This window comes from Euprymna scolopes, chromosome 40, assembly GCF_053919585.1.
Source record: "Euprymna scolopes isolate OS-2025 chromosome 40, ASM5391958v1, whole genome shotgun sequence".
NCBI lineage: Eukaryota > Metazoa > Mollusca > Cephalopoda > Sepiida > Sepiolidae > Euprymna > Euprymna scolopes.
Window position 1 is genome coordinate 43458087 of NC_136521.1, and position 26248 is coordinate 43484334.

Consider the following 26248-nt stretch of genomic DNA (forward strand, 5'->3'; position numbering starts at 1 on the left):
TTAACCCAATCTAGGAGCGGAAGACTAGTGGGAGATGCAATTAATAGGGAAAGAGATTGTGATATATTTAAGGAGAAAATGAATCAAGAAAGAATTTAAGAAATACAGACCATGAAAGAATTAAAAAGGAAAAGGACTGACATAGAATTAGGGAGAAAATAAATGAAGAAAGGATTTTTAAAAAATGGACCATAATAGAATTAGGGAGAAAATAAATGAAGAAAGGATTTTTAAAAAATGGACCATAATAGAATTAGGGAGAAAATAAATGAAGAAAGAATTTTTAAAAAATGGACCATAATAGAATTAGGGAGAAAATAAATGAAGAAAGAATTTTTAAAAAATGGACCATAATAGAATTAGGGAGAAAATAAATGAAGAAAGAATTTTTAAAAAATGGACCATAATAGAATTAGGGAGAAAATAAATGAAGAAAGAATTTTAAAAAAATGGACCATAATAGAATTAGGGAGAAAATAAATGAAGAAAGAATTTTAAAAAAATGGACCATAATAGAATTAGAGAGAAAATAAATGAAGAAAGAATTTTAAAAAAATGGACCATAATAGAATTAGGGAGAAAATAAATGAAGAAAGAATTTTTAAAAAATGAACCATAATAGAATTAGAGAGAAAATGAATGATAAAAGAATTAAAGAGGAAAAAGATTGTTGTAGAATAAAGAGAAAATGGACCACGAATGAATTTAAGAAAAATGGACCATCTATGAAAAAATTAAAGGCAAAAAAAAGATTGTGACAGAATTAGGGAGAAAATGAACAATAAAAGAATGAAAGGGGAAAAAGATTGACATAGAATTAGGGAGAAAATGGACCATGAAAGAATTAAAGGAGAAAAAGATTATGATAAAATTAAGGAGAAAATGGACGACAATGCAGAGTGTGTATGGACAAAATAGAAAAGGTGAATGTACAGAGATAACAGTAAACCATTTTAGATTGAAATATGCCACAAATTTTAATAAATATTAAAAAATGTACATTTTGTTTTTGTTTTCTTTGCTTTATTTTATTTTCCAGAATGTTGCATTTAAGATGGAGGGTTCAATTCCACTACAACTTTGCCTTGACTTTTTCCCGAATACATGTACTGAAAAATAAAAGAGAAAAAAATGTTGACTTTTAATAAAATTCAAATATAAATTTTTTGTGCTTCCACACTATTGGGACGAGATTTTGTAGTCAATAAATGGAATTTTTCAGATAAAAATCAATGGTTTCCACAGATTTTTTTTGTCAATTCTTATAAGTTACAATGGTAGCTTCCAAATTATGCAGTCGAAATTACCTGAATATTACGGAATTATTAAAAAATTACCAGGTGAAAAATTGCCGCCATCTTTGTTTAATTCAGAACAGAAAATTATCTCCCTTTTGAACTCTCCTGTGTTTTACGATCGTTTTCATCAAATTCTATTTTAATTTTTTTTAATAAAAAATTTTCTACCTTATCAATTTTCGTAATTTTTGGATATAATCATCTTAAAAATACGAGGAACACGTAAATACCATTGTTTTCATGTGAAATTCAGTTTTACGATTTATGAAAATCTCATCCCAATTCTGTAGAAGCGCCAATTTATATTTTGTAAATAAAAAAAGATTCAATTTTTCAATTATTAATTTAATCTTGCCCTTCTGCCTATCGTTTCCAATCCTCTCATAATATTCGTTATTTTCCAACAAATAATCTCATAATTAATATTAGTGATGAATCATTTGTATTAAAGATGGGGTATTTAGCAGAGAAGCCAACACACAACTACAACAATATATATATATATATATATATATATATATATATATATATATATATATACAAAAAATAAATGTTACTGTAGCCAATAAAAGTTCATTTTATATCTACCTGGTTCATCTGCTTTGGTTCAAGTAGTTTTTATTGCTCTTTATTTTATCTCAAAAATTCAGTTTTTTCCAAGCGGATTTGAAAAAAAAAAATGGCGGCAGCTTTTCTTTGGGAAGCAAGCCTTGTTTTGACTTCAAGGCTTACAGGTGTTTTGAATTTTTTTTGGTATTTTTTTACAAGAGTACCCAGCGTAGTATAAACACCCAGGCTAGTTATGGAATAAAAATAACACTTTTTTCATTGAGTTAGAAGACTATTCAAACCTGAGAGTATCCTGTACCTCTACAAGGCACCATTTACTCATGCATAGAGTACTGTTGCCACATCAGGTGCATCTACCACTAGCCTCTCTCCCTTGGATAGGGTTCAAACTAGAGTTTTCAATCTAATAGGTCCAACTTTGTCAACTAAACTCAAACCCCTGTCCCATCGCTGCAATGTTGTATTTCTGTGTCTGTTTTACAAGTATTTTAATGGAATGCGCTCTGATGAACTCGTACTAGTATTCCCTCAACGTACATATCCCTGACAAACGCACTTAGCAACAAAATCTCACCCTTTTACTGTTGAGCTCCCTAAATGCCAGAAGGCTTTCTACTCTAATAGTTTCTTCTCTCGAACAGCTAGACTTTGGAATTCCTTTCCTGCTAACTGCCTTTCTGGCTGTACTGATATGCAGAAGTTTAAAAGTAACATAAACCAACATCTTGTTAATCTTTCCTAGGCATGATCCCAAATAGTAGCCCCTTACGTTCAAGTGGTGATATGCCTTATTAGGGGTGGATGTGAGTAAAAAAAAAAAAAAAAAAAACACTTTTCTGTGATACTATTTTCTGATGGTCTCTATGGAAGTTGACATCCCATTTGTTCATGAGCTGCTTGAATTGTTGACCACAGAAGAAGTGTCATTATGAGTTAGGCTCTTGGTTGGAGAGCCACATAAAATTTTTTTTAAGAAATGAAAAAATATCACTGATTCTAATTTTTATTTTGTTCCGACAAAAGGAGGGTGGACCTGTAAATTCACCTTTGTCCATTCATCCATTTGTCTGTCCGCACTTTTCTCAATAACTACGCTTTGGAATTTTTAAAACTTTTGCACAAACATTAAACATGATATGAGTAAAAAAGTAACAGAATGAATTTTCCGGGAAAACTCTGGTTGCTCCCCTAAGAATGCCTTTCGGATTAAAATGGCTAAAATTGATACTTTTGTGCTTATTTTAAAAAAAAATGATGCCTTGGATTTTTATAAAACTTTCTGAAAAGTTGTAACTAACTGATTTCTATATAATTTTGTTTGTCTATACTTCGCGATAAGTCTTGAGTGTGTCCCAGGGCTATTTTAGAGCTAATAAAACATTCCATTTTTGGGACTATTTTACTATGTTTGTCCAAAATATTCTGTGTATGTCTATTTAGCAGTTTTGCATGGTGCTGAACTCAAATTTAAATATGTTAAGGCCTTGGGGACTTTTGGGGCTAAATGGTGGTGGTGGAGGGAGGAGGTCAAATGATGAATTAAGTCATTTCTTTTTTTTGCATGGTGCAGAACTCAAATTTACATATGTTAAGGCCTAAAACTGCACTGTTTGTTCATTTTCACCAGGATTTGATATCCCCTGGGGACTTTTGGGGCTAAATGGGGAGAGGGAGGGGATGCTGAACTTTAGTCATTTTTCTTATGCCTCATTCACTGTGCACTCACAGGAACAATGCATGATTCACTTGTTTTTAATGGAAATCGCTCCAAACAAGGTGTGAAGCCACTTGACCTAAGGAACTAACAAGAACGAGAGATGATTATCGCAAAGACAGGAAATGCCGATTGACATTAGTCTTGAAAAGACCAAGGCTGTATGTAGGAGGAAAACAGTCAGCAAGAAGAGAGTTCCAGAAGATTGGGAAAGAAGCTACAGGAATAAGAAGCTTTATTTTTTTATTTTTTTACAGTGATCACCACTTATCAAGGCCCGGAAGCCACTCAGGGATAAGGGTTATTGCAAGTACATTACGTTAGTGTGGAGATTTGATGAAGTGTTTACTTAAGGGGGCGGTTCATTAGGAATTTGTTAACATTGGACTTGAAGACATCCAAGTTGTAGTCCGGTGGGAAGCAGGCAGACGGAACAGAGTTCCACAGGCGTGCAGTTCTAAGAAAGAAGCTTTGTTCATGGAATCCGCATTTTGATTTAGGCACAGATAAAGAGTGGGGGGAAATTTTTCACAGTGGATTCAGCTAGACGGGTGTTTTTCGTGAAAGATTGGCGAGGGGGGACCAGAGATTGGAGTTCAGACGAGCACCTGCCATGGAAATAACAATAAAACAAGGATAGGCTCGCAACGTCTCTTCTGTGGGAGAGAGGTTGCAGGGTAGAGAAAAGGGCATCCCCCACTAAGCCACAAAGTCTATTTATTTATTACAATGAAGTATCAGGATAGCAAACTGATGAAGACCACTAGACCAACAAGTCAAACGAGCTGGAACAAAGGAAGCATGGAATAGATCAGACAATTCTGAAGATAGGTTTCTACACTTTATCAAGAACCCTCAATTGAGAGAGAGATTCACCAGCCAAAATATGACAATATGTCATACATGTTCTGATAGTATATTTATAGAGATAGAGAAAAGTCTCAGGTGTGAGAAAATGTTTACAATGATACATAGAACTGATTTTTGTAGAAGCAGAAAGAGCAATGCATCTAAGATTTGACGACAACAAACGACCAAGAAGTTTTAGAGTCAGTGTCTGATCACATGAGCAGTGTTTTGCCGTTTTAGCGTCTGCGAGATTAGAAAGCACACAGAAATCATATTCAAACAATGTCGAAAAATGGTAAGCATTGTAGACCTTCTAGGGATCTTATAGTGGATGGATAGGAATTTGCAGCATGTCAGGTTACTTGGGGCTATGTGTGTCGAGGGAGTACAAATTCTATAAAGTACTCGTAAAACAAGCACCGGGATGTAACATTTTGGTGATAGGACAGACGTTGGAGCTTGGTTGATAGTCGAGACTCATTTTTAGACCCTGTCTAAGAGAGAGAGAGACTAGTGGTAGATGTATTAATAAAAAAATTGGTTGTAAACACAAGACAAAACTTCCGCATTTATTCGTAGATGAACTTTTGTGAAATTTTGATAAAACCTGCATTTTCTTTTGTTTTTAATAAGACCATAAAGAAATTTTTTTAAAAAATCAATTCACTTGAGCGATGATGCATAGAAAGAAGGGGTTGTGACATTCATGCCTAGCCAGTTTTATATACACGGTGACCCCAAAAAAAACGGGCCCCGTGTACACTTTATGTGATATCTCCTTTATTTATTTACCTATTGTCCTTATTTTACAGGACATGCCAGAATCAACAACTGTGAGTACACCAAGACCCCAGTGGGAGCTGGGACAAAGAATACACTGTGTTAAATTTTACTACAAGACAGGCTCGTTTAAGAAAACCCAGGACAGTTTCATATGTCAGTTTGAATGTGAAAAGGCTCCATCCAAAAGCAGAATTTTTTTTTTTTTTTTTTTTTTTTTTTTACAAAGGCATCACCACATTATCAAGGCCCGGAGGCCACTCAAGGATAAGGGTTAAAGAGTGTACAGTAGAAATTGGTCAATATAGTAATCATTAGTAATGAAAATTTGGTAATTTATATGGAACGGCTCATCAAGAACTTATTTACTTTAGACTTGAACACAACCATATTGTAGTCAGCCGGAAAGCAGGAAAACGGAACACAATTCCACAGGCGTGAAGTTCTAAGAAAGAAGCTTTGTTCATGGAATCTACGTTTAGGTTTAGGCACAGACAAAGAGTGGGGGAAATTATTGATAGTGTTTACAGCTAGACGAGTGTTTCTTGTGAAAGTTTGGCGAGGGGGGACCATAGATTGAAGCTCAGTTGAACACTTTCCATGAAAATAACGATACATCAGAGACAAACTCGCAACATCTCTTCTGTGAGATAGAGGTTGCAAGGAGGAGAAAAGGACATCTCCTACGAGGCTACGAAGTCTATTTTGAACTCTATCAAGGCAGGACAAGTCCTTTCTAGCAGCTCCTGCCCAGATGTGGCAACAGTATTCCATCCTTGGACGTACCTGGCTCTTATATAGATAGAGAATAGCATCAGCAGTGAGATATCTACCGGATCGATAGAAAGATCCCACCATTTTTCCAGCGGCCTTGGCAACAGATTTGATATACGTGTTCCATTTAAGATCAGGAGTAATGGTCAAGCCCAGAAGCTTGTCAAAACTTGAGGCCTCCTGAAGACGAGAGCCATTCATTTCAATTGATGACAAATGTGGATTAGAATGTTGATGATGTAAAGAGAGAAGCTTGGTTTTAGATGCATTAAAAGTAACCAGCCACTCCTTTCCCCATTGTACTATGTGCTCAAGATCAGAGGAGAGAGAATTGGAGAGAACTTGGTCGTTTACTGTCTTAGATGTGGTACCATAAATGGTAGTGTCGTCAGCATAAATGTCTACAAATGATGTAAGGATATGATTTGGAAGATCATTAATGTAGATCAGGAAAAGAGTTGGGCCCAGGATGGATCCCTGAGGGACACCGGCATTAATACTGTGAGCTTCTGATTTTTGCCCCTCAACTACTACTCTTATGAACCTATCAGAAAGAAATGATTTAATAATTGAGAAGACTTTTCCAGCTATACCATAGCTAGCGATCTTATGAAGTAAACCTTTATGCCATACCCTATCAAAGGCTTTAGATATGTCAAGAGCAATTGCCCTAGAAAGATTGCCACCGTCGAGAGATTTGCTAATCCTATGCGATATAACTGTAAGGACATCTGCTGTAGATCTAGCAGAACGGAAACCATATTGAGTGTCACTAAGAAGGTTATTTTTGTTGAGATGGTTGATTACTTCTGTATTTAACACAGATTCTAGCAACTTACTCATGACGCACAGGAGACTTATTGGCCTGTACTGAGAGGGGGATGAGCAATCACCTGAATTCTTAAATACAGGGCATACTGATGAGATTTTCCAGGGAGATGGGAAACTATTCTCCTTAAGACAACGTTTAAACAGTTTTGTAAGTATGGGCGCTAGTTCAGGTTGAAGTTTTTTGAGTACTATAATTGGAATACCATCAGGGTCAGTTGCTTTACTCGAATCAAGGTTTTTGATTAGCTTCACAACATCACGTACAGATATACGTATATCACATAGCGTGTTTTCTGATACAGGAGGAAATATTGGGGGTTGGCGGTCTTGGTCGCAAAGGGTAGAATTAGCTGCAAAGTTCTTGACAAAGAGTTTGGCTTTGTCTGATGCTGACGAGATTACCTCAGGTCCATTGATAATAGTTGGGATGGAGCACACGCTTCTGTTCAGGATTCTGTTTGCTATTTGCCAAAACTGGTGGGAACCAAGCCGCTGCTCAGCTACTTTGGACTTAACAGATTGAGCATACAACTCTCTTGCGTTCCTTATTACTTTCTTACAATGGTTGCTGGCAGTCCTGAAAACGGCTTTAGTTTCCATACATCTATTACGTTTGAAGCAGTGGAAAAAGTGATTTCTGTGCGCAATGGCAGCAGCACATTCTGGAGAGAACCATGGCTGGCTGTTAGGTTTTTGCTGAAACTTTTTAGAGGGTATGAAATGGTCAATACTTACAATTAACCATTCAGTCAGGTCTAATACTATAGAGGACACATCCTTTTTAAACATGGAATGCAGAGGTAGATCAGATATAAATGTACGGAAGCTATCCCAGTCAGCCTTAGTGTATCGATATACTGTACGATGAAGAGGTACGTCTGGGGACTTATTACATTTCATTTTTATCTTAATTGATACAACAGAGTGGTCGGAAGATCCAAGAGGCGACAGAACAGAAACTGAACATAGTTCAGAGCAAGTTGTGAGAAAAAGGTCTAGTAGGCTCGCATACTGGCCGTCATTATCGGGCACACGGGTAGGTTCCTGAACAATCTGAGTGAAGTCATAGGCAATGGAGAAATCATGACAGAAACTTCCCTCATCATCGGTCTTGTTTGAGTGGGTCAACCATTCGACGTTGTGAACATTGAAGTCTCCACATACGTGAATGTTAGCTGAAGGATAAGTAGAAAGGACTTGGTCAATTTTCTCAGATATGCTTTGAAAGATAGTAACTCCGCTGTTGTGGGGGCGATAGAGAGTAAATATAAATGCAGTAGTGTGAGCTAAAGCAACCCGGAAGCACATATAGGGTAAGTTAGGATCTTCCCTGGAGATGTCCCTCCCACATGGAAAGCTATCTTTAATATAGGCACATATTCCATGCCCATGGCGATCTTGGGGGTCAGATTTAGAAGTTAAGTTAGAGTATCCTGTAATTGCAAACTCATCTAGGGAAATAGCCTGTCCAATGCCAGTTTCACTTAAAAATAAAAGGTCTGGTTTAGTCTCCTGTAATTGGGTTTCAACTTCTGGAAGGTTAGAACGAAGACCCCTGATGTTGGAGAAGGAGACATGGTAGTAGGGGTCTACGTTGGAAGTTGGAGAACCGGGTTTAATCGTGTATTTTTTCTTGAAACTTGTCATGATGAAATTTTGGAATTTGTGGACTAGGTCGTCAGATTTACTTAGAGCAGGACAGAGAGGGGAAACTAAGAGAGAAAAAGAAACGAAGAATTTTTTTTTTTTTATTTGTAGCACATGATAAGGTAAAGCCGTAACAATTACCCACTAGTATGGCATCGAGAGTCAGAACTGGGTGGACCACTTCGAGAAGTATGGGACCGTGGAGAACCTCAATGCTGCCGAGAGAACCGCCCAAGCCACTCGGGATGTCCCAAGAAGCGAACAGCCGAGCTGGTCAAAAGAGTGAGAGAGTATCTCCGGCAGAGTCCAAAACGCTCTGTGCATAAGCGAAGTCAGTCTCTCGGTATGTCCCGTGAGACTTGCAGAGTGCTGGTGAATGATATCAGGGCTTACCCATACAGAACACAGATGCTGCAGACCCTTACAGCCTCAGACAAGAAGCAGAGGAGGGCTATGGCAGTCAAGATGCTTGAGAAGATCGAGGAGACACCAAGTTTCCTTAACCTTCTTTGGACCTCAGATGAAGCCCACTTCCATCTTGATGGAAAGGCGAACTCCAAGACAAATGTCTTCTGGGGGTCCTCCAGACCCAATGAAGTAGCCACCAACCCCCTGCACTTTCCTAAGTGCATAGTGTTGGCTGCAATCTCAGCCAGCGGCATCATCTGACCAATCTTCATCAAAGAATCTGGCACAGCAGTGACAGTCACCAAGGAGTGGTATGTGGAGGTCCTCAACACCTTCAAGAGTGAGCTCCAGACCATCTACCCATCGCTCATGAGCAAGTTCTGGTTCCAGCAGGACGGAGCAAGTTCTCACACCTCAAACCTGTCCCAAGATTGGCTGAAAGAGAACTTCGGAGGCCGAGTGATCAGTCTCAAGACTGATTTTGAGTGGGCACCCTATAGCCTGGACCTAAGCCCCCCAGGGAGGGGAGGAGAGCCATTACCAATTCAGTCTGTAAGAACGTCATAGACAACTTCGTGCTGCACCTCAAGTAATGCACGGAGCTAAATGGAGACCATCTAGAACATATGCTGTAGAACGGAGAAAAAAAGGTCAAAGACCCTAGTGTTTTGATGTGATGTTTTGAATATAATAAACTATTTATGACCAAAGTTTCATTTCATTCGAACAAAACACTGAGAAACGAGGCCTAATTAGAGTTGGGGCATTGTGAACAAATGTTGTTACTGCCACTTTAGACACAAAACAGTCAATTCGATGCTCAAAATTTTATATTCACTTAATTCCAGAGTCCTCACTAAATACGAGGAAACTCCAACCTCTGTCCCATTGCGGCAATGTTGCATTTCTGTTCCTGTTCTACTATTTTAATGGAATGTGCTCTGATAAACTTGTAGAATTCGTGACACTTCAATGTACATGCTTCCAACTAACCTCACAAGCAGCAAAATCACACCCCTTCACTGTTGAAGTCTTCTACTCTAATAGTTTCTTACCTTGGACTGCTAGACATTGGAATTCCCACCTTGTTTCTTGCTTCCCTGACTGTACTAACTAGCACAGTTTTAAATGTAATGGGAACAGAGATCTCGCTGCTCAACTCCCCGCAGTCCCTGTTAGACACAATCCCAAATAATAGCCCCTTACGTTCAAGTGGCAATCTGCATTGTTCGAGGTGAAAAAGAGTTTTAAAACAAAAAAGGAAGATATGTATCATGGGTACAAAGACTTACCTCAACTGCATCTATCAATTTGTCAATGCCGACAAATTTGGATGGCACGTTAATTCCCTGGTCAACGCAGCTCACAATCTCACCCTTCATTTTCAGAGTCACCAATTTCTTGACATATTCAGGAATCAAATTGCTGTAGTGAGGCATGAAGAACCCACCAATGTTGGCCGACTTTGTCAGTAGCTGAAAAAAAAAAAAAGTAAAAATCGAACAGTTTAGAAAATGTCATTTTTTAACAGGTTTTCAGTTCATTGGAGTTGTCTATTTAATGGTATACTTGCAGTTAAATGATCTGGTAAGCAGCAAAACAAAATAAAATAAATACAATAAGCAAAAGCTCAGCTAGAATTCGTCACTGTCAACTTTCTCTCTCAACTTCCAGCACATGTTCTCCCAACCACCTCTGCCAACAGGCATTTTATTAGAAAACTGACCCCATTCCATTTGCATACATGTGCAGTGGAAGATGAGATCTCGTGAGATTCTACGAGACTACACCTTATAAATCCATGGCTGCCATCTTTAATTTCTCTCTCTCTCTCAGATCCCATCCAAAGGCAAGTTGTATAAACACACACACACACACACACACACACACACACACACACACACACACACACACACGGGCGCTTTCTTTGATTATTACATTCAACTCTACAATATTACCACTTTATAATTTAATGGCATATTTAATGGCATATTACCACTTTATAATTTAATGGTATATTACCACTTTATAATTTAATGGCATATTTAATGGTATATTACCACTTTATAATGGCATAATCATGTTGACACACTGGTTCCCATCAGATCACCAAAGTTAAGCAACGTTCAGCTGTATCATTTTGTATAAATGTATATATATTCTTTTTACCTTACGAGGAAGGTCTGGCTTGACTTCCAAAGGTTTCTTTTCACTGGTATACTGGGAGATATAACCAATAATCACGAGTCTTCCTTTTATGGCCAAACTGCAAGATAAAAGTCAAGCATGAAATCAGGTGACAAGTGGAGCAGGATTAGTATAATGACAGACAGCACCCTACCTGAGAATTCTACCTTCAAACTTCTCGACCTAACATTTGAGGGCAATATGAACTGGAACAAATACATAGAGAACATTGCAAAGGCTGCTGCAAAGAAGGTGGCTTCCCTCTATCGAGCTAGAAGACTACTCTTACCTGAGAGAATCCTGTACCTCTACAAGGCCATCACTCGCCCATGCATGGAGTATTGTTGCCACATCTGGGCTGGTGCATCTACCACTAATCTCTCTCTCTTGGATAGGGTCCAAAAAAGAGTTGTCAATCTAATCGGTCCCACTATATCAGCTAAGCTCCAGCCCCTGTCTCATCACTGCAATGTTGCATCACTGTGCCCGTTTTAGAAATATTTTAATGAAATGTGTTCTGATGAACTCGTTTCACTTGCACCTCCTCGACGTACATATCCCCGACAAACCCGCTCAGCAACAAGATTTCACCCCTTCACTGTTGATGTTCCTAAATGTCAGAAAGCTTTCTATTCTAATAGTTTCTTCCCTCGAACAGCCAGACTTTGGAATTCCTTTCCTGCTGCCTGCTTCCCTGACTGTACTGATATGCAGAAGTTCAGATGTAACATAAACAAATATCTTGTCAATCTTTCCTTGACAGGGCCCCAAATAGTAGCCCCTTACGTCCAAGTGATGATATGCTTTGTAAGGGGCGTACATGAGTAAAAAAAAAATTTTTTAAATGTTGCAATCTTCACAAACCTTAGATTCCTCACATTCAAGAAACAATGAAAATCATTTTTTGTTTCAAAGAGACAGAATACTCTTTTCTTGAAAGTCACATATTTTCATTGACTTCCGTTTCTGAGATAACCTGTGACCCCTAGGTGTCACTCAAACATTTCCATTCAAACTTACTCTGGTAGAACCAGATCAGGCTGAATTTAGAATGTTGTATTACTGTCAAGAATTTTTCAGATCTCAATAAATGTTTGAATGGCAGTTTCTAGACAAAAGCTTTGTTGCGTTAATAACATGTAGTAATAGTTATTAATGGATGGAATGGAGTAATAGATAAGATTCCTAGATATCATACTCTCTCTCTCTCTCTCTCTCTCTCTCTCTCTCTCTCTCTCTCTCTCTCTCTCTCTCTCTCTCTCTGTGTTTAGAGGTTGATCACATGCAAGAAATAATCTATTTTCATATCCTGACAATTTAGGAAGTTGTATTATTTTGCTGAAGTTTTAGATGAGAATTGAGAATTTGGACAATTAAAATTAGGACCACTACTTTTTTTTTACCCCAAACAAGGTGCATTGCCACCAGGAACATAAGGGACTATTCTTTGAGATAGTGTCTAATAGGGGACTATGGAGAGTTGTTTTCATCTTGAGGATTATTTTCCCAATGTTTTGGCTGATGTAATCTCAAGTGTATCTGGTCAACTCGCTATACTTTCTGTTGAACTCACTATACTTTCTGTTGAACTCGGGAATTTGTATGAACCGTTAGCATAACAGATAAAGTGCTAGGTAAAATTCAATTCTAAGTTAAACGAAAAGCTAGATCTTGGAATTCCCTTCCTGCTACCTGCTTCCCTGACTGTACTGATATGCAGAAGTTTAAATGTAACGTAAACCAAAATCTTGTTAATCTTTCCTAGGTATGGTCCCAAATGGTAGCCCCTTACATCCAAGTGGTGATATGCCTTGTTAGGGGTGAACATGAGTAAAAAAAAAAAATAAATAAATAAATAAAAAGGTAAAAGAAACTGTTCTAGAGGTTGAAGGTTCAATTCTCAGTGCAAGCGATACTAAGAATACAACTGCAAATTACTTAAGACCTCTACGGAATCATGGCTGACAAAATGAGAGTATATTCACATGGATTAAATAAAGGTTTTGTTGAAATTCTGTACAGCTTCTTGAGTTCAAAAGAAAGATTCCCCCCCGAGTTCGACACATGAATAAAGTCGGAAGTTACATCAGCTGAAACATTGTGAAAATAACAATCAAGATAAGAATAACCTTAACCATGGCACGTTACATTTTTTTTTCTTAACATTGAATAATCCAAATAATGCTGCATTGCTGTCGAGAATTTTTCAGGCCCCAATAAATGTCTGGCTGGCAGTGTCTAGACAACAGCCCTGTTGCGTTAATGACATGTAGTAACAGTTGTGATGCCTAGAAATCATTCTCTCTCTTCTTCTCTCTTTAGCTGTCGCTTTCAATGTCATGATGTGTGCAGATCGTTTTCTTTCTTCTTAACAGTAAAAAACAATAATCAAAAAATTGGGAGAAAGAATATTTTTGTTCTTTTTCAAACAAGATATTGTCATTAGAATTCAAAATGTGTGGTGCATTTATGAAATGGAATGAGCATGGAGTCGTTTCTATTTTCGTATTAATTCAGGTTACGTCAGAGCACATTTCAAAATGAAAATATGTCAAAAACTCCTATAAAAGTTTGGGGGATAGATTCCCATAAGCTGATTCTACATTGACCATAGTACTTAAATAAGTCTGTTTGGTTTGAACAAAATCATGACTACAATAATATTAAAGGGTCTGCAATTGCACTGGATGTTCAGAAAACAAAAACATATTTTTAAATGGCAGTAATCTAAAATATAAAAGCGAAAATGTGTGTTGGTGTGTGCACATTTTTTGTATGTCCGGCAAAGGCTTTTGGAGGGGGGGGGGGTCGGGGGGGTCTCAGGATGGGGACACTAATTCTTAAGACTTTTTATATGCTCCCTAGATTATAAAATCTCTGATTTACGAAAGGAGGTCACTATCTTTTTTTGAGCGACTTTTACACCCTATTTTCGCGATATTTCTTACTCTCTGCATGTTTCTTTGGCTTTTTCATATAAAAGTGAAACAAATTAAAAAAAAAAAATAATCGAGCCGCTGGCCTCTGTGGCCAGCAGGTGTCGAAGGCAATCAGCTTAAATCACTGTGGGGAATACCCTTTCATATCAGACAATTAATATCCATTAAGACACTGCCAGAGCTCCCCCATCTTGGAGGGGGAAGCTGATTTCCCCCTCCAGCCAAACATAAGTGCATGATTTCATTTTTTCTCCTGCGTGAACTCATTCACTTTCACTTTCTGCATGTCAACTTTTTAATCGTTAAATTAGAATGCTTTTCACTTCCTGTCCCATTATGGCTGAGCAGTAAGATGTCAGGGTTTTTTTTTTACTTTCACCTTCGTGTCAAGGTTTCGGGTTCGAGCCTACCTGCCTACTACAACTCTTTTTTTTTTCTGAACACACACCTACAAACACCCGGGCAATGCTGGGCACCCACGCTAGTCTATAATATAAATCTTATCTATCTGTTTAAATGTATGTATGTATGTATGTATGTATGTATGTATGTATGCTTGTATGTCCGTCTAAAACTTTCAACAGAGGCGACGGATTTTCACGAGATCGGTATCATTTTGAAGTTCAACCCTTCGGACGACAAATATTGAAAAATTGGCTAAAAATATTAATTTCTTCACCCTCAACTAGGCACTTTTTTTTCAGAGAGGGGTCACTGTTTTCACCAATATTTTCGAAAGTCGTCCCCTCTTTTTGATTGACTAGCCTTCGCCACTTGCAGTTTAGCGATGAACGCAATGGCAAAGACGTCACTTTTTTTTTTTCACATTCTGCTCCTCCTTCGTAGCATGGGTTCGAGCCTGCCTGCCTTTATTTATTTATTTTTTTTTTTGCTCAACATACACTTCCAAACACCCGGGCAATGCCTGGCACTCAGGCTAGTATACAAAACAATTTTATTTAATATACACATTAAAAAGTTACTTCTTTGTTATAGTAGCAAAATTCAAAAAGTGAAATATTGAATTTGAATTGAAACTAATGGTATCTACTGAATTGCCATGTCACAGTAATGAAAATATCCAAAAATTAAAAACGATATATTAAAAAATTAATTATTAATGAAAAGAGTTTTTGAACACAATTAGTAAAAATTAGGTTTTGCTAAATTGGCCAAAGATTTTCAGTTTTCAGAAAAAAATTTACCTCCCTTTTATTACAATTAGAACTCTCCTGTTTTTTTTTGTTTTTTTTTCAAAACAATTTTTGCCAGTTTTCTTTAAAAATATTTTTAATTAATAATTAATCTTCTACCTTTTCATTTCTCGTAATTTTTGGATATATTCATTATTGTGAGATGACAATTCAGTAGATACCACTTGAAATTCAATATTTAAATTTTTGAATCTCGCAATAATAACGAAGAAGAACCAAAAAGGTTCAATTTTGAGAACTCAGATGTAGACAAAGTATATCTGGATAATTTTATTTAAAGCTATTATTAAAGTTGTTGGGAAATTGATGAAGAGGCAAATTGAAAATAGAAATGATGGACTCACCTGTTGACGCAGGTTTCAAACATCTCACCACCAACCGATTCGTAGACAACATCGACTCCATTCTGAAATAAGAATAAGGAGAAAACTTAGTTTGCTGAAAACAATTGACATCTTCAGAGGACAAAGAAAAGCTATAAAATATTGTGCCTAGACACTGACGAAAAAATGGTGATTGAAAAAAATATATATATATCTATAAAAGTGAAATTGTCTGTGTGTGTATATTTCCCAACAAAATTACTCTATCAATTATCAGTCTACAGACTCAAGATTTGACAAAAGGGGTATTGAGATTTGGCCAAATCATTTTAAGCGATTTTCGGTCAGAAATTTGGCTGTCAAGGAGTTTAACTTCAATGATTTGACCTTTGAAATCTCTACCAAACTCCTCCGCCAATTTTGGGTCTAAACACGTGAAACTTTAAATGCAGGTTACTTGGACATGGATCAAACTTTTTAACTTGATTTAAGTTCAAAACAAATGTTAAGGGGGTCAAAATTAGGGTCAGAGTTAAAAAAATTTACCTCTTAGCAAGCTTTTTAATCGGTTTTTGGCAGAAAATTCAGCTGCCAAGGGGTTAAAGTTCAAAAGATTTGACCTTTGCGGTCTCTAGCAAACTATTCAGCCAATTTTGGGTCTCAACACTTGAAATTTTAGATGTAAGTTACCTGGACATGAGTCAAACTTTTTAATATATATATACATATGCACATAAAGTTATGGACAGTACATAGGACCTGAACAAAGCTCGGCTGAACTGCTAGTATATATATATATATATATATATATATATATATATATACATATATATATATATATATAAACTTAATCTACATGAGTATTAACCAGATATTGAATGCAAAAAATTAAAGGAGTATCAGCTATCAAAAACAAAAACTAAACAAGTGTATACAAAATCCAAAAAAGTAACAAATATTAAATACAAAATACAAAGTAGTAATAGATATGAAATGTAAAAACCCAAAGGAGTAATATATATTAAAAAAAAGGAGTAACAAATATTAAATACAAAACCTAATGAATTTCCAGATATTAAACTCTTAAACCTAAATGTTTATTGGCGATTTTCCCCCCGAGTCCAAATTTCAGGAATATTATTTGTATTGTAATTCAATACAATTATTTATTTTGATGAATAAATCAAAATGAAAATATGAGAATAGACCAAAACACTTACAGGAAATTCAGATTTTAAGACATCTTTCACATTTTCTTTTTTGTAATTGATGGGTCGGTCACATCCAAGGCTCTAAGGAAAAACAAAATTGTATTATATCAAAAACTGTCATGTGTATATATCTATAACTTGTTTTTAATATATATATAATTTGTTTTTAAAATATAATTATCCACTGTCACGTGTTTCATCGTCTACGACTCATCAGAGTGGTTGAAACTCTTACCGCTGAACCACCTCGCACAACTGTTTGGATATATCGCGATTTATGTAGATGTTATTTTATTTGTTTTTGTGATACGTTTTGAATGAATTCAATTATTTATATGAAAGTGCATTTTTACCTAAATGCGAGTTGGGAATAATTTTCCCTTTGACCAATAATTAAATACCTACAGACATTAGTGTTTTGTCCTTTCAGCAATCATAGACGACGAAACACATGTCAGTGGATAATTATATTTTAAAAACTATAGGCCGCTCCCCTTTTGGTGTACCAAATTGGTCAAAGGGAAAATTATTCCCAACACGCATTTAGGTAAAAATGCACTTCTGTGAAAATAATTGAATTCATTCAAAATGTATCGCAAAAACAATAACAAATAAAATAACAATATATCTATAATATATTTCTCTTAGTGTGCCTGTCAGTTCCACTTTTTCTCAGAAACTACTGGCCGATCTGACTGAAATTTTGTATAAACATTTTTTATGATAAAGTGCAGTGAACTAAGTGTCATGGCATCCATTCATGCTTATATATAAATTTATTTACTATAATAATTATTAAATATACCTGCAGGCACTAGTGTTTTATCATTTTGGGAATCATTAGTGCAGGGGGCCACAATTAACACCGGTTGATATATATATATATATATATATATATATATATATATATATATATATATATATATATATATATATATATATATATGTATATGTATATATGTATATATATATATATATGTATATATATATATGTATATATATATATGTATATATGTATATATATATATGTATGTATATATATATGTATGTATATATATATATGTATATATATATATGTATATATATGTATATATATATATGCATATATATGTATATATATATATGTATATACATATATGTATATATATATGTATATATATATATGTATATACATATATGTATATATATATGTATATATATATATATATGTATGTATATATATATATATATGTATATATATATATATGTATATATATATATGTATATATATATATATGTATATATATATATATGTATATATATATATATGTATATATATATGTATATATATATATATATGTATATGTATATATATATATATATATGTATATATGCGTAGACAAAAGATTTTGAAACATCAGTTGGAAATATTTATTGATTTAAAACCACCTGAACAGTGAGATTTTTTTTTTCTCACTGGTCTTCCAACTGAAACCAAATTCCCTTCTTTCCTCATTCGTTTCTTAGTTTTTAATTTATCATTCTGACGTTTCCTCTTAGAGGGTCAGACGATAAGGCCTTAAGGAAATTTTAATAATTTCACCTGCCCGTTTTTTTTTGTTTCTCTGGTATTTAAATTAAACTATGTTTCCTCTGATATTTCTCCTTCCATTTTGCTGTACCAAGAATTTACTTACGTATATATATATATATATATATATATATATATATATATATATATATATATATATATATATAAATTCATGCAGATTTCATATTTATCATGACAGAGCTAATTTACTACTGAATCTCATACAAACACGGTATGGTTAAGTGGCAATTTTAGTCATTTAGAACTGCTTTAAAGCTTCACAACCAAATTTCAAACAATTATTACAGTTTATAGATCATCTTCTCAGCTATGTTGTGAAAAAAGAAATTTTCAATTTTCGTTCAGTAAAAGAAAAGTTTAGTTGCATTTTCTGGTGTCCAAAATCGTAAAAATCTTAAGGTGAGCAACGTTTTTATGACTGATTTCCATAGCAACCACATGGCTTCAGCAACTACCAATTTACCACTCTCGCAAAAAGAGGAAGTAACATGTGAAACAGAATGAAAGGATTAAAGGGAGATAATTGGGGGGGGTCACTGAAAGGAGACAAGTGCCATAAATTGTTATTACATATGTGTATGTTACGTTTATGGGAGCAAAAAAATAAGGCTGAAATTAAACAAAGAACAAGTGAATTTATTGGAAGCCTGGAAAAATCATGGATTACAATAGAAAAAGGCGACCATGAAAAGTAATATGGTTAAGAACACCTTTTCCCACCTCAACAGGGCTCAAAATTGGCTTCAAAACCTAGTAGGCGATATTCTTTTCCCCCTCCTTGCAATTTCTTTCACACAGAAGAGACATTGTAAGTCTGTCTCTGCTCTATCATTATTTTCATGGCAACTGCTCGAGTAAACTTTTTTTTTATTACATTTTAATCCCAAACAAGACACAGTGCCACTTTGATGTAGGGATATAACTTGCAGGAATACTATGTAGGGAGTTGAGCAGCAAGATGTCTGTTCACATTACATTTGAACTTCTGTATGTCAGTACAGTTAGGGAAGCAGGAAACCGGAAGGGAATTCCAAAGTGTAGCAGTTCTGAGGAAAGAAAATATTAGAGTAGAAGGTTTTCTTAAATCTAGGCATCTCTACTGTGTAGGGGTGGGACTTTGCTGCTTGTCAGGGCTGTTTATGTTGAGGGGGTACAAGGGCTTGTAGTTCGTCAGAGCATCCACTATAAAAATACTTGTAAAACAGGCAGAGGGATGCAACATCTTGTCAATGAGACAGCTTTAGATGACAGTTCAGGACCTATCATGTTGGCGACTCTTTTGAACCCTCTTCAGGAGTGAGAGACTAGTAGCAGATGCACCAGCCCAAAATGTGAACAATATTCCATGGTGGCCTTGCAGAGGTGCAGAATACTTTTAGGCATAAGTAACTTTCTAGCACGGTAAAGAGAGCCCACTTTCCTTGCAGGAACTGTGGCAATGCTCTTAATGTATCTGTTCCAGCTCATGTTCCCTGTGAATGTTAAGCCGGGGCAGTTGAATGAAATACTTATAGGTAATGTATCTTTAGCCATAACTATTGGTGGTTGAGAAGGTTTCTTGTAATTATTAAAGGAAACAAGCTTAGTCTTGGCAGTATTGAACGTTACCATACATTTTGACCCCATTCCACTTCAGACTAGAGGTTTACCTCTAGGGTTTCTGCCATTGCCTTGGATACGTGTTCATTCTTTTTTCCCCTCATGCCTGTTATAGAGCATGGTGTCATCAGCAAATATACCCATCTCAGACACTATTTTATCAGTTCATTTATGAATATCAGAAATAATAAAGATACAAGGATCAACCTTTGAGGTACACCTGCATTTATATCATACTAGCGAGAGGTACCCGGCGTTGCCCGGGTGTTTGGAGGGTGTCTGTGGAAAAGTAAGTATGAGGATCGAACCCGAACTGTTGAGGCAAAGTTGTAAATTAAAGTGTGAAAAAAAAAAAATGTGCGACGTTAACCATTGCTCCACCGCGAGATGCTAACGGAAAGACGTTTGAATTTATTTAATTACTTGGATTTGGCAGGTGCCCGTTTTAATGAGTTAATGAGGTCAAGTTTGACTGCGGGATAGTACCTTCATTTACTGCTGAACGCTTTTTTCCCCCCCAAGATGTTATAGGAAAAAGACTAACCCACATGCGGCGAGCGACAAATGTTGAATATTTATCTTCCCGAAATCGAGCAAATTAAATAGACAGGCGAGCTTCGTTGTTAACTGTGAGATATTACGATTTCTATGTGATATAAAAAGTTTTAAAAAGTTGTGAAGCGAGCGACCGCTTCTCTGAGAAAAGCCTTTTGTTGACATACAGAAAAAGCGAACACACATACATACATACATACATTTTCGCTTTTATATATGTAGATTGTTTGGACGTACGACCATCGAGGATAACCTAGGTTCTTTTTCAATCTATGGTTCGACCCTGTAAAACATTCACAACAAAATCTCGTCTAACTACAACCACTGTCAACAATTTACCCTACTATCTGTGCCAAAAACTAAACACAAATTCCATGAACAAAGTTTCTTTACTTGAACTGTGCTTATCTTGATTATTACCGCCCAGCAAGGATACAATAAACTCCTAAACTAATTAACCAATCATTATGAATTATTTTACACAGCTGTCAAACATAAGGGGGGGGGTAATGTGAGCTATATTTATTTTAATTTACTTTTATGCAAAGGGGTTAAAAAGTGAGTGGATGGAACTCTATGTGAAAATCTAACAAACGTCAATTAAACATTCCTCAAATTTCAGTTTCTTTGTAGTATTTTAGCGAATGCTTAGAGAACATAATATTGACACAAAATAGACTTTGTAGCTTCGTAGGAGATGTCCTTTTCTCTTCCTGCAACCTCTATCTCACAGAAGAGATGTTGCGAGTTTGTCTCTGATGTATCGTTATTTTCATGGAAAGTGTTCGACTCAGCTTCAGTCTATGGTCCCCCCTCGCTAAACTTTCACAAGAAACACTCGTCTAGCTGAAAACACTATCAATAATTTCCCCCACTCTTTATCTGTGCCTAAACTAAACGTAGATTCCATGAACAAAGCTTCTTTCTTAGAACTGCACGCCTGTGAAATTGTCTTCCGTTTTCCTGCTTTCCGGCTGACTACAATATGGTTGTCTTCAAGTCTAACGTAAATAAGTTCTTGATGAGCTGTTCCATATAAGTTATTAAATTTACCGAATTTTCATTACTAATGATTACTATATTGTCCAATTTCTACTGTACACTCTTTAACCCTTATCCTTGAGTGGGCTCTTAGCCTTGATAATATGGTGATGCCTGTGTAAAAAAAAAAACAACTTCCCATCTTAAATTTCAAATCTATCAGATTTTCATTAAATTTCATTCATAGTAATTACATATTAATTAATCAAGGTTCTTTTAATTTCAATTTGTTTTTAAGTCTTAAATTTTACACATTTTCTAGAATCAAAATCCTGCAATGGATTTTTCATGAAAATTGAAATTAGGATTCTAGATATAAGGTTTTAGCTGTTGTAGCTATCAGTCACTATAAGAAAAAATAAATTGGAAAAAAAGTAAATATTTTTAGTTCTTTTCTTATTCAATAAATTGAATCAAAAAGTGAATAGATACCTTAAGAAATTCAACTTTATCATCAGATGAACAAGTGCCAATCACTTTGCAACCAGCTTTCTTAGCCCATTGAACCTATAAAAGAATAGGTTTCAAAAAATAAAAATTTCATCAAAAAAAATACAATTTACGGTCATCATCATGATTCTTAAGGAAAACTCTTGAATGCGGAGAATAATACAAGACAATATAATGAATAAGCGTTACAGGGAATGAAGAACACCGAAGCTGCATATCTACAAGTTCTACACCGCCCCCATCATGCATCCCCCTCATTGTTTCATCACCGTTCCCCCCAATAAAAAAGTGATACCAAAGGGCCGAGAAGGGTCAATAAGGACTGAAAGACCGAGGAGCGAGCGCCAACCAGACCTCGGCTGGACAAGTGCAAAGAGAACTGGGACCTTGGGGAGGCTGTGCCACTCAAATTCCAGTATAAACCAATGGCCACTACCAGCGAGAAATCAATGGTAAGCGGCTGTTGCGATGATGCAAATTCATTTGCAAATGCTATCGAAGGAGGTGGAGAGAGCTGGGCGTCTGGGGAGACTTGTTGTCACTCAGCTTCCAGAGAACACCACAGGTTTCCAATCAGATCGTTTGTTGACTTGTGTGAAAGCTCCATGTGAGCCAATAATAATAATGATGAATAAATTATAAGTATTAAATAATAATAAATTATAAGTACTAAATAATAATTATAAATATGTAATAATATTAAACATAAATTATAAACAGTAATTAATAAAAATAACAAATGTTTTTTAAAAAGAAAGATTTAATCAAAAGATACAATTTATGGTCATCATCATCATCTGTTGTTTCTTCCACTTCTCTTTTTTTCTTTTATTATTATTATTATTATTATTATTATTATTATTATTGATGCTGCTGCTGCTGATGATGAACAACAACAACAACAACAACAAAAATAAAATCATGATCCCCAATCTGGGAGTGGTGGCTCCGAGAAGAGAAAAATTGTACGTCCAATCTCTTAGACGATTGCATACTAAAATCAAATCTGATGTGTGTTGCATGGTTGGCATGAAAATTGAACAAAATGAGTTAATTACATCTTTTGACAGCATTATTTTGTAAGGTTAATCTGAATATTTTAGTAAACCAAGTAATGCTGTATAATTGTTTATTAAATAGGAGGTGACAGTCGTTTAGTGGTTACCAACATGGACTGACAACCTGGATGTCACAAGTTCAAATCCCGTTCGTTCAAAAAAAAAAAAAAAAAAATCACTTTCACTTTGAATATTGCCAACCTTCACGTGGTTCTCCCCATAACCCCTCGATATCTTTCTGGAAAGAATTCTAACAAGAAAAATATCAGAGAAACCAATGCCAACAACAGAATCTTCAGATTCATACGGTATGACGATGATGATGATGATTGCTAACTTAAATGAAAAATCATTTAATTTTTTTTTTCTGAGACTTTTAGTGGCATGTACGTATATTATCAAGCTAACAGTGGAAGAAAAAAATATTCATTTAAAGTTTTTTTTCAAGGAACGAAACTTAATCTTAAAAACCATTTTTATTTGTTTCTCCAGGTGCTGAGGATTTGAAGAGACAAGCAGAAAAAAAATAGAATTTTAAGTCAGTAACCATCTTTCCATAACAATGATAAACTGGTTAACCTAATAGAAACTGTAATGTATGGTTTTTAAATAAAATAATTTATCTATTTATATGTGTATAACTATCTATTTATATGTGTATATCTATCTATTTATATGTGTATATATCTTTGTATCTATATATGTGTATATCTATCTATTTATATGTGTGTATATCTATTTATATGTGTGTATATCTATCTATTTATATGTGTGTATATCTATCTATTTATAGGTGTGTATATCTATCTATTTATATGCGTGTATATCTTTGTATCTATATGTGTGTATATCTATCTATTTATATGTGTGTATATCTATCTATTTATATGTGTGTATATCTATCTATTCATATGTGTGTATATCTTTGTATTAGTGCTGGGACAATTAATCAGAATCAGGAATCCGAAAAATCGGAGCTTTTTGGGGTATCGGAATCGGAAAATTTTGAGCCTATTTTCCGATGCCAAAACTGATTCCTTAAATTATCTTTTTTATTTGATTTTTGTTAAAGAAACATCTTCCGCTGCTTGTAGTAATAATAAAAAAAAAAATATTTATTGATTTAAACTTCCAGTAAGACTAAAATCTCTAGATCATCCCCACACAAGTGTGTTTTTACGTTTGAGAAAATATAGGGACATTTAAGATGTTTTTACAGAAATCTGGACAAAATAACAACTTTATAGTAAAATATTTAGAGATTTATAAAGAATCAGAATCGGTAATTGTATCAGAATCGGGAAAAATATTGGAATCGTCCCATCACTAATATGTATATATAAAGATCAAATCAAATATATATATATATATATATATATATAAATTAATTATATATATATATATATAAATTAATTATATATATATAAATTATATATATATATAAATTATATATATATATATATATTTTTTTAGTAATGTGATTGATAATTTAAAATTCAAATTAGAATTAAAAATCTGTTTCATAAGAAGGAACAACAACAAAGTCAATAATTTGTACAATCGTTTCGGAAACGATGTTTTTATTGTGATAGACATTAATCACGGACAATAATTTTGACATGTAGTTTTTTTTTAAACAAAGTTTCCTCATCAGCAAAAGTATTGGGAGTGTTTTTTTTATATGTAAAAGACACCATAAATAAACCTAGCAATTTTTTAAGTAAGACAGATATATCTGGAAAAAATGAAAATAAAAAGGAAAATATTTACTTGTTAGAGTTGATAAGCAAAGTCATATGGGTTTAGAATAAAAAATAGAATAAAATTATAAATCTGAATTTCGCTTAAATATAAGGTTATAATAATGTTTTTAATAAATGTTCAGAATTATATATATATACATACAGTCCTGGTCAAAATCATAAGACCACTTAAGAAAGTAAGCGTTTACGCATATTATTGAATTTTTAATCAAACAAATGGTTGAAACCATTGCCAAAACGGAAAATATGATGGAAAAAAAAATTAAATCTGCTTCATTCGAAACCTTAACCCTGATCTAATAATTATTTTAAAAAACAAACATTTTCACCTGGTCAAAATGATAAGACCACTGATAATTTATCTAACAAAAGGCAATTATAAATTACTAAAAAGGGTCTCAGTATTTAGTATAGCCTCCATTATTACGAATTACTTCAATAATTCCCTTCGGCATGCTTGCGACTAAGCTTTTTATCAGTTGTGAAGGAATTTTATCCCATGTACTGAAAACTAAATCAGAAAGTTACTTTATCGAATCATACTGAGTTCTAAACACTTCTTTTGCCATCCATCCCCAAAGATTTTCAATGGGACTGAGGTCTGGAGAACATGCTGGATGATCTAACAATTCTATATTATTTGAAGAAAAGTATTCTTGTGCTTGTCGAGAAGTGTGTATCGCAGCGTTGTCTTGCTGGAAAATCCAATTTCTTCCACACAGACATGGACCTTCAATCCTGATAGAAGCATTTTCAAGCATTGAAATGTACTTCAATGATGTTTGCCGGCCTTTCACTACTTGCAACTCTAGGGTCCCAGCTGACGAGAAAGCACTCCAGATCATTAAAGACCCTCCTCCACTATGCCAAGTTGAAAAAGTCTCTTTGGGCAAATTTTTATCATGCCAATAGTGTTGAAGTTCATCTGGACCATCTAGATTAACCTTTTTCTCATCAGAGAAAATTACATTTTCCCACTTCTCTTCATCCCAAGTCTGGTTTTTGGCGGCATATTTAAGTCGGTTAGTTTTGTGTTGTTCAAGAAGATGTGGTTTCTGCAATCGCGTTAAATGATTGAAACCCTTCTGATGGTTTTAGGACTACATTCAGCTGTTGTTTGGCTTTTCAATCGACTTGAGCTCATACTGGAGTTTTTTTTTTAACTTCTGATATGGCGATCCAGTGATGAGGTCATTTTTTTGGTCAACCTGGACTCTTTTTGTGCCCATATTGATCTGGATTTCTTAAAAAATTTTTGATGACCATTTTGCTACAATTCACTTCGTTTGCAATGGATCTATGGGAGAGTCCACCCCTATTAAGCTCAAAGATCCTTCCTCTCTCAAACTCTGATAATGGTTTCCCTTTTGCCATTTATAATTTAGTAAGATGTTTTTTATCAACTAACAAGTTGCTTTTAGTAACATAGAAAGCTTTTCGTATTCA

At 34.9% G+C, this 26248-nt stretch overlaps 1 protein-coding gene across 3 annotated transcripts in view; it reads right to left on the reverse strand.

Annotated features, from left to right (window-relative positions):
* Positions 1-951: 951 nt before the first annotated feature.
* The window catches only part of LOC145265507 (prostaglandin reductase-3-like), a 104718-nt gene continuing 79421 nt past the window's right edge, over positions 952-26248 (reverse strand). For all 3 annotated transcript variants that reach the window (XM_080121408.1, XM_080121409.1, XM_080121407.1), the window contains exons 8-13: positions 21964-22038; positions 16755-16826; positions 15556-15617; positions 11041-11137; positions 10164-10346; positions 952-1109 (exon numbers count right to left, since the gene is read on the reverse strand). In XM_080121408.1, the coding sequence (XP_079977534.1) occupies positions 1050-1109; positions 10164-10346; positions 11041-11137; positions 15556-15617; positions 16755-16826; positions 21964-22038 (549 nt within the window). In that variant the 3' untranslated portion in view covers positions 952-1049. The remainder of the gene's footprint in view (positions 1110-10163; positions 10347-11040; positions 11138-15555; positions 15618-16754; positions 16827-21963; positions 22039-26248) is intronic.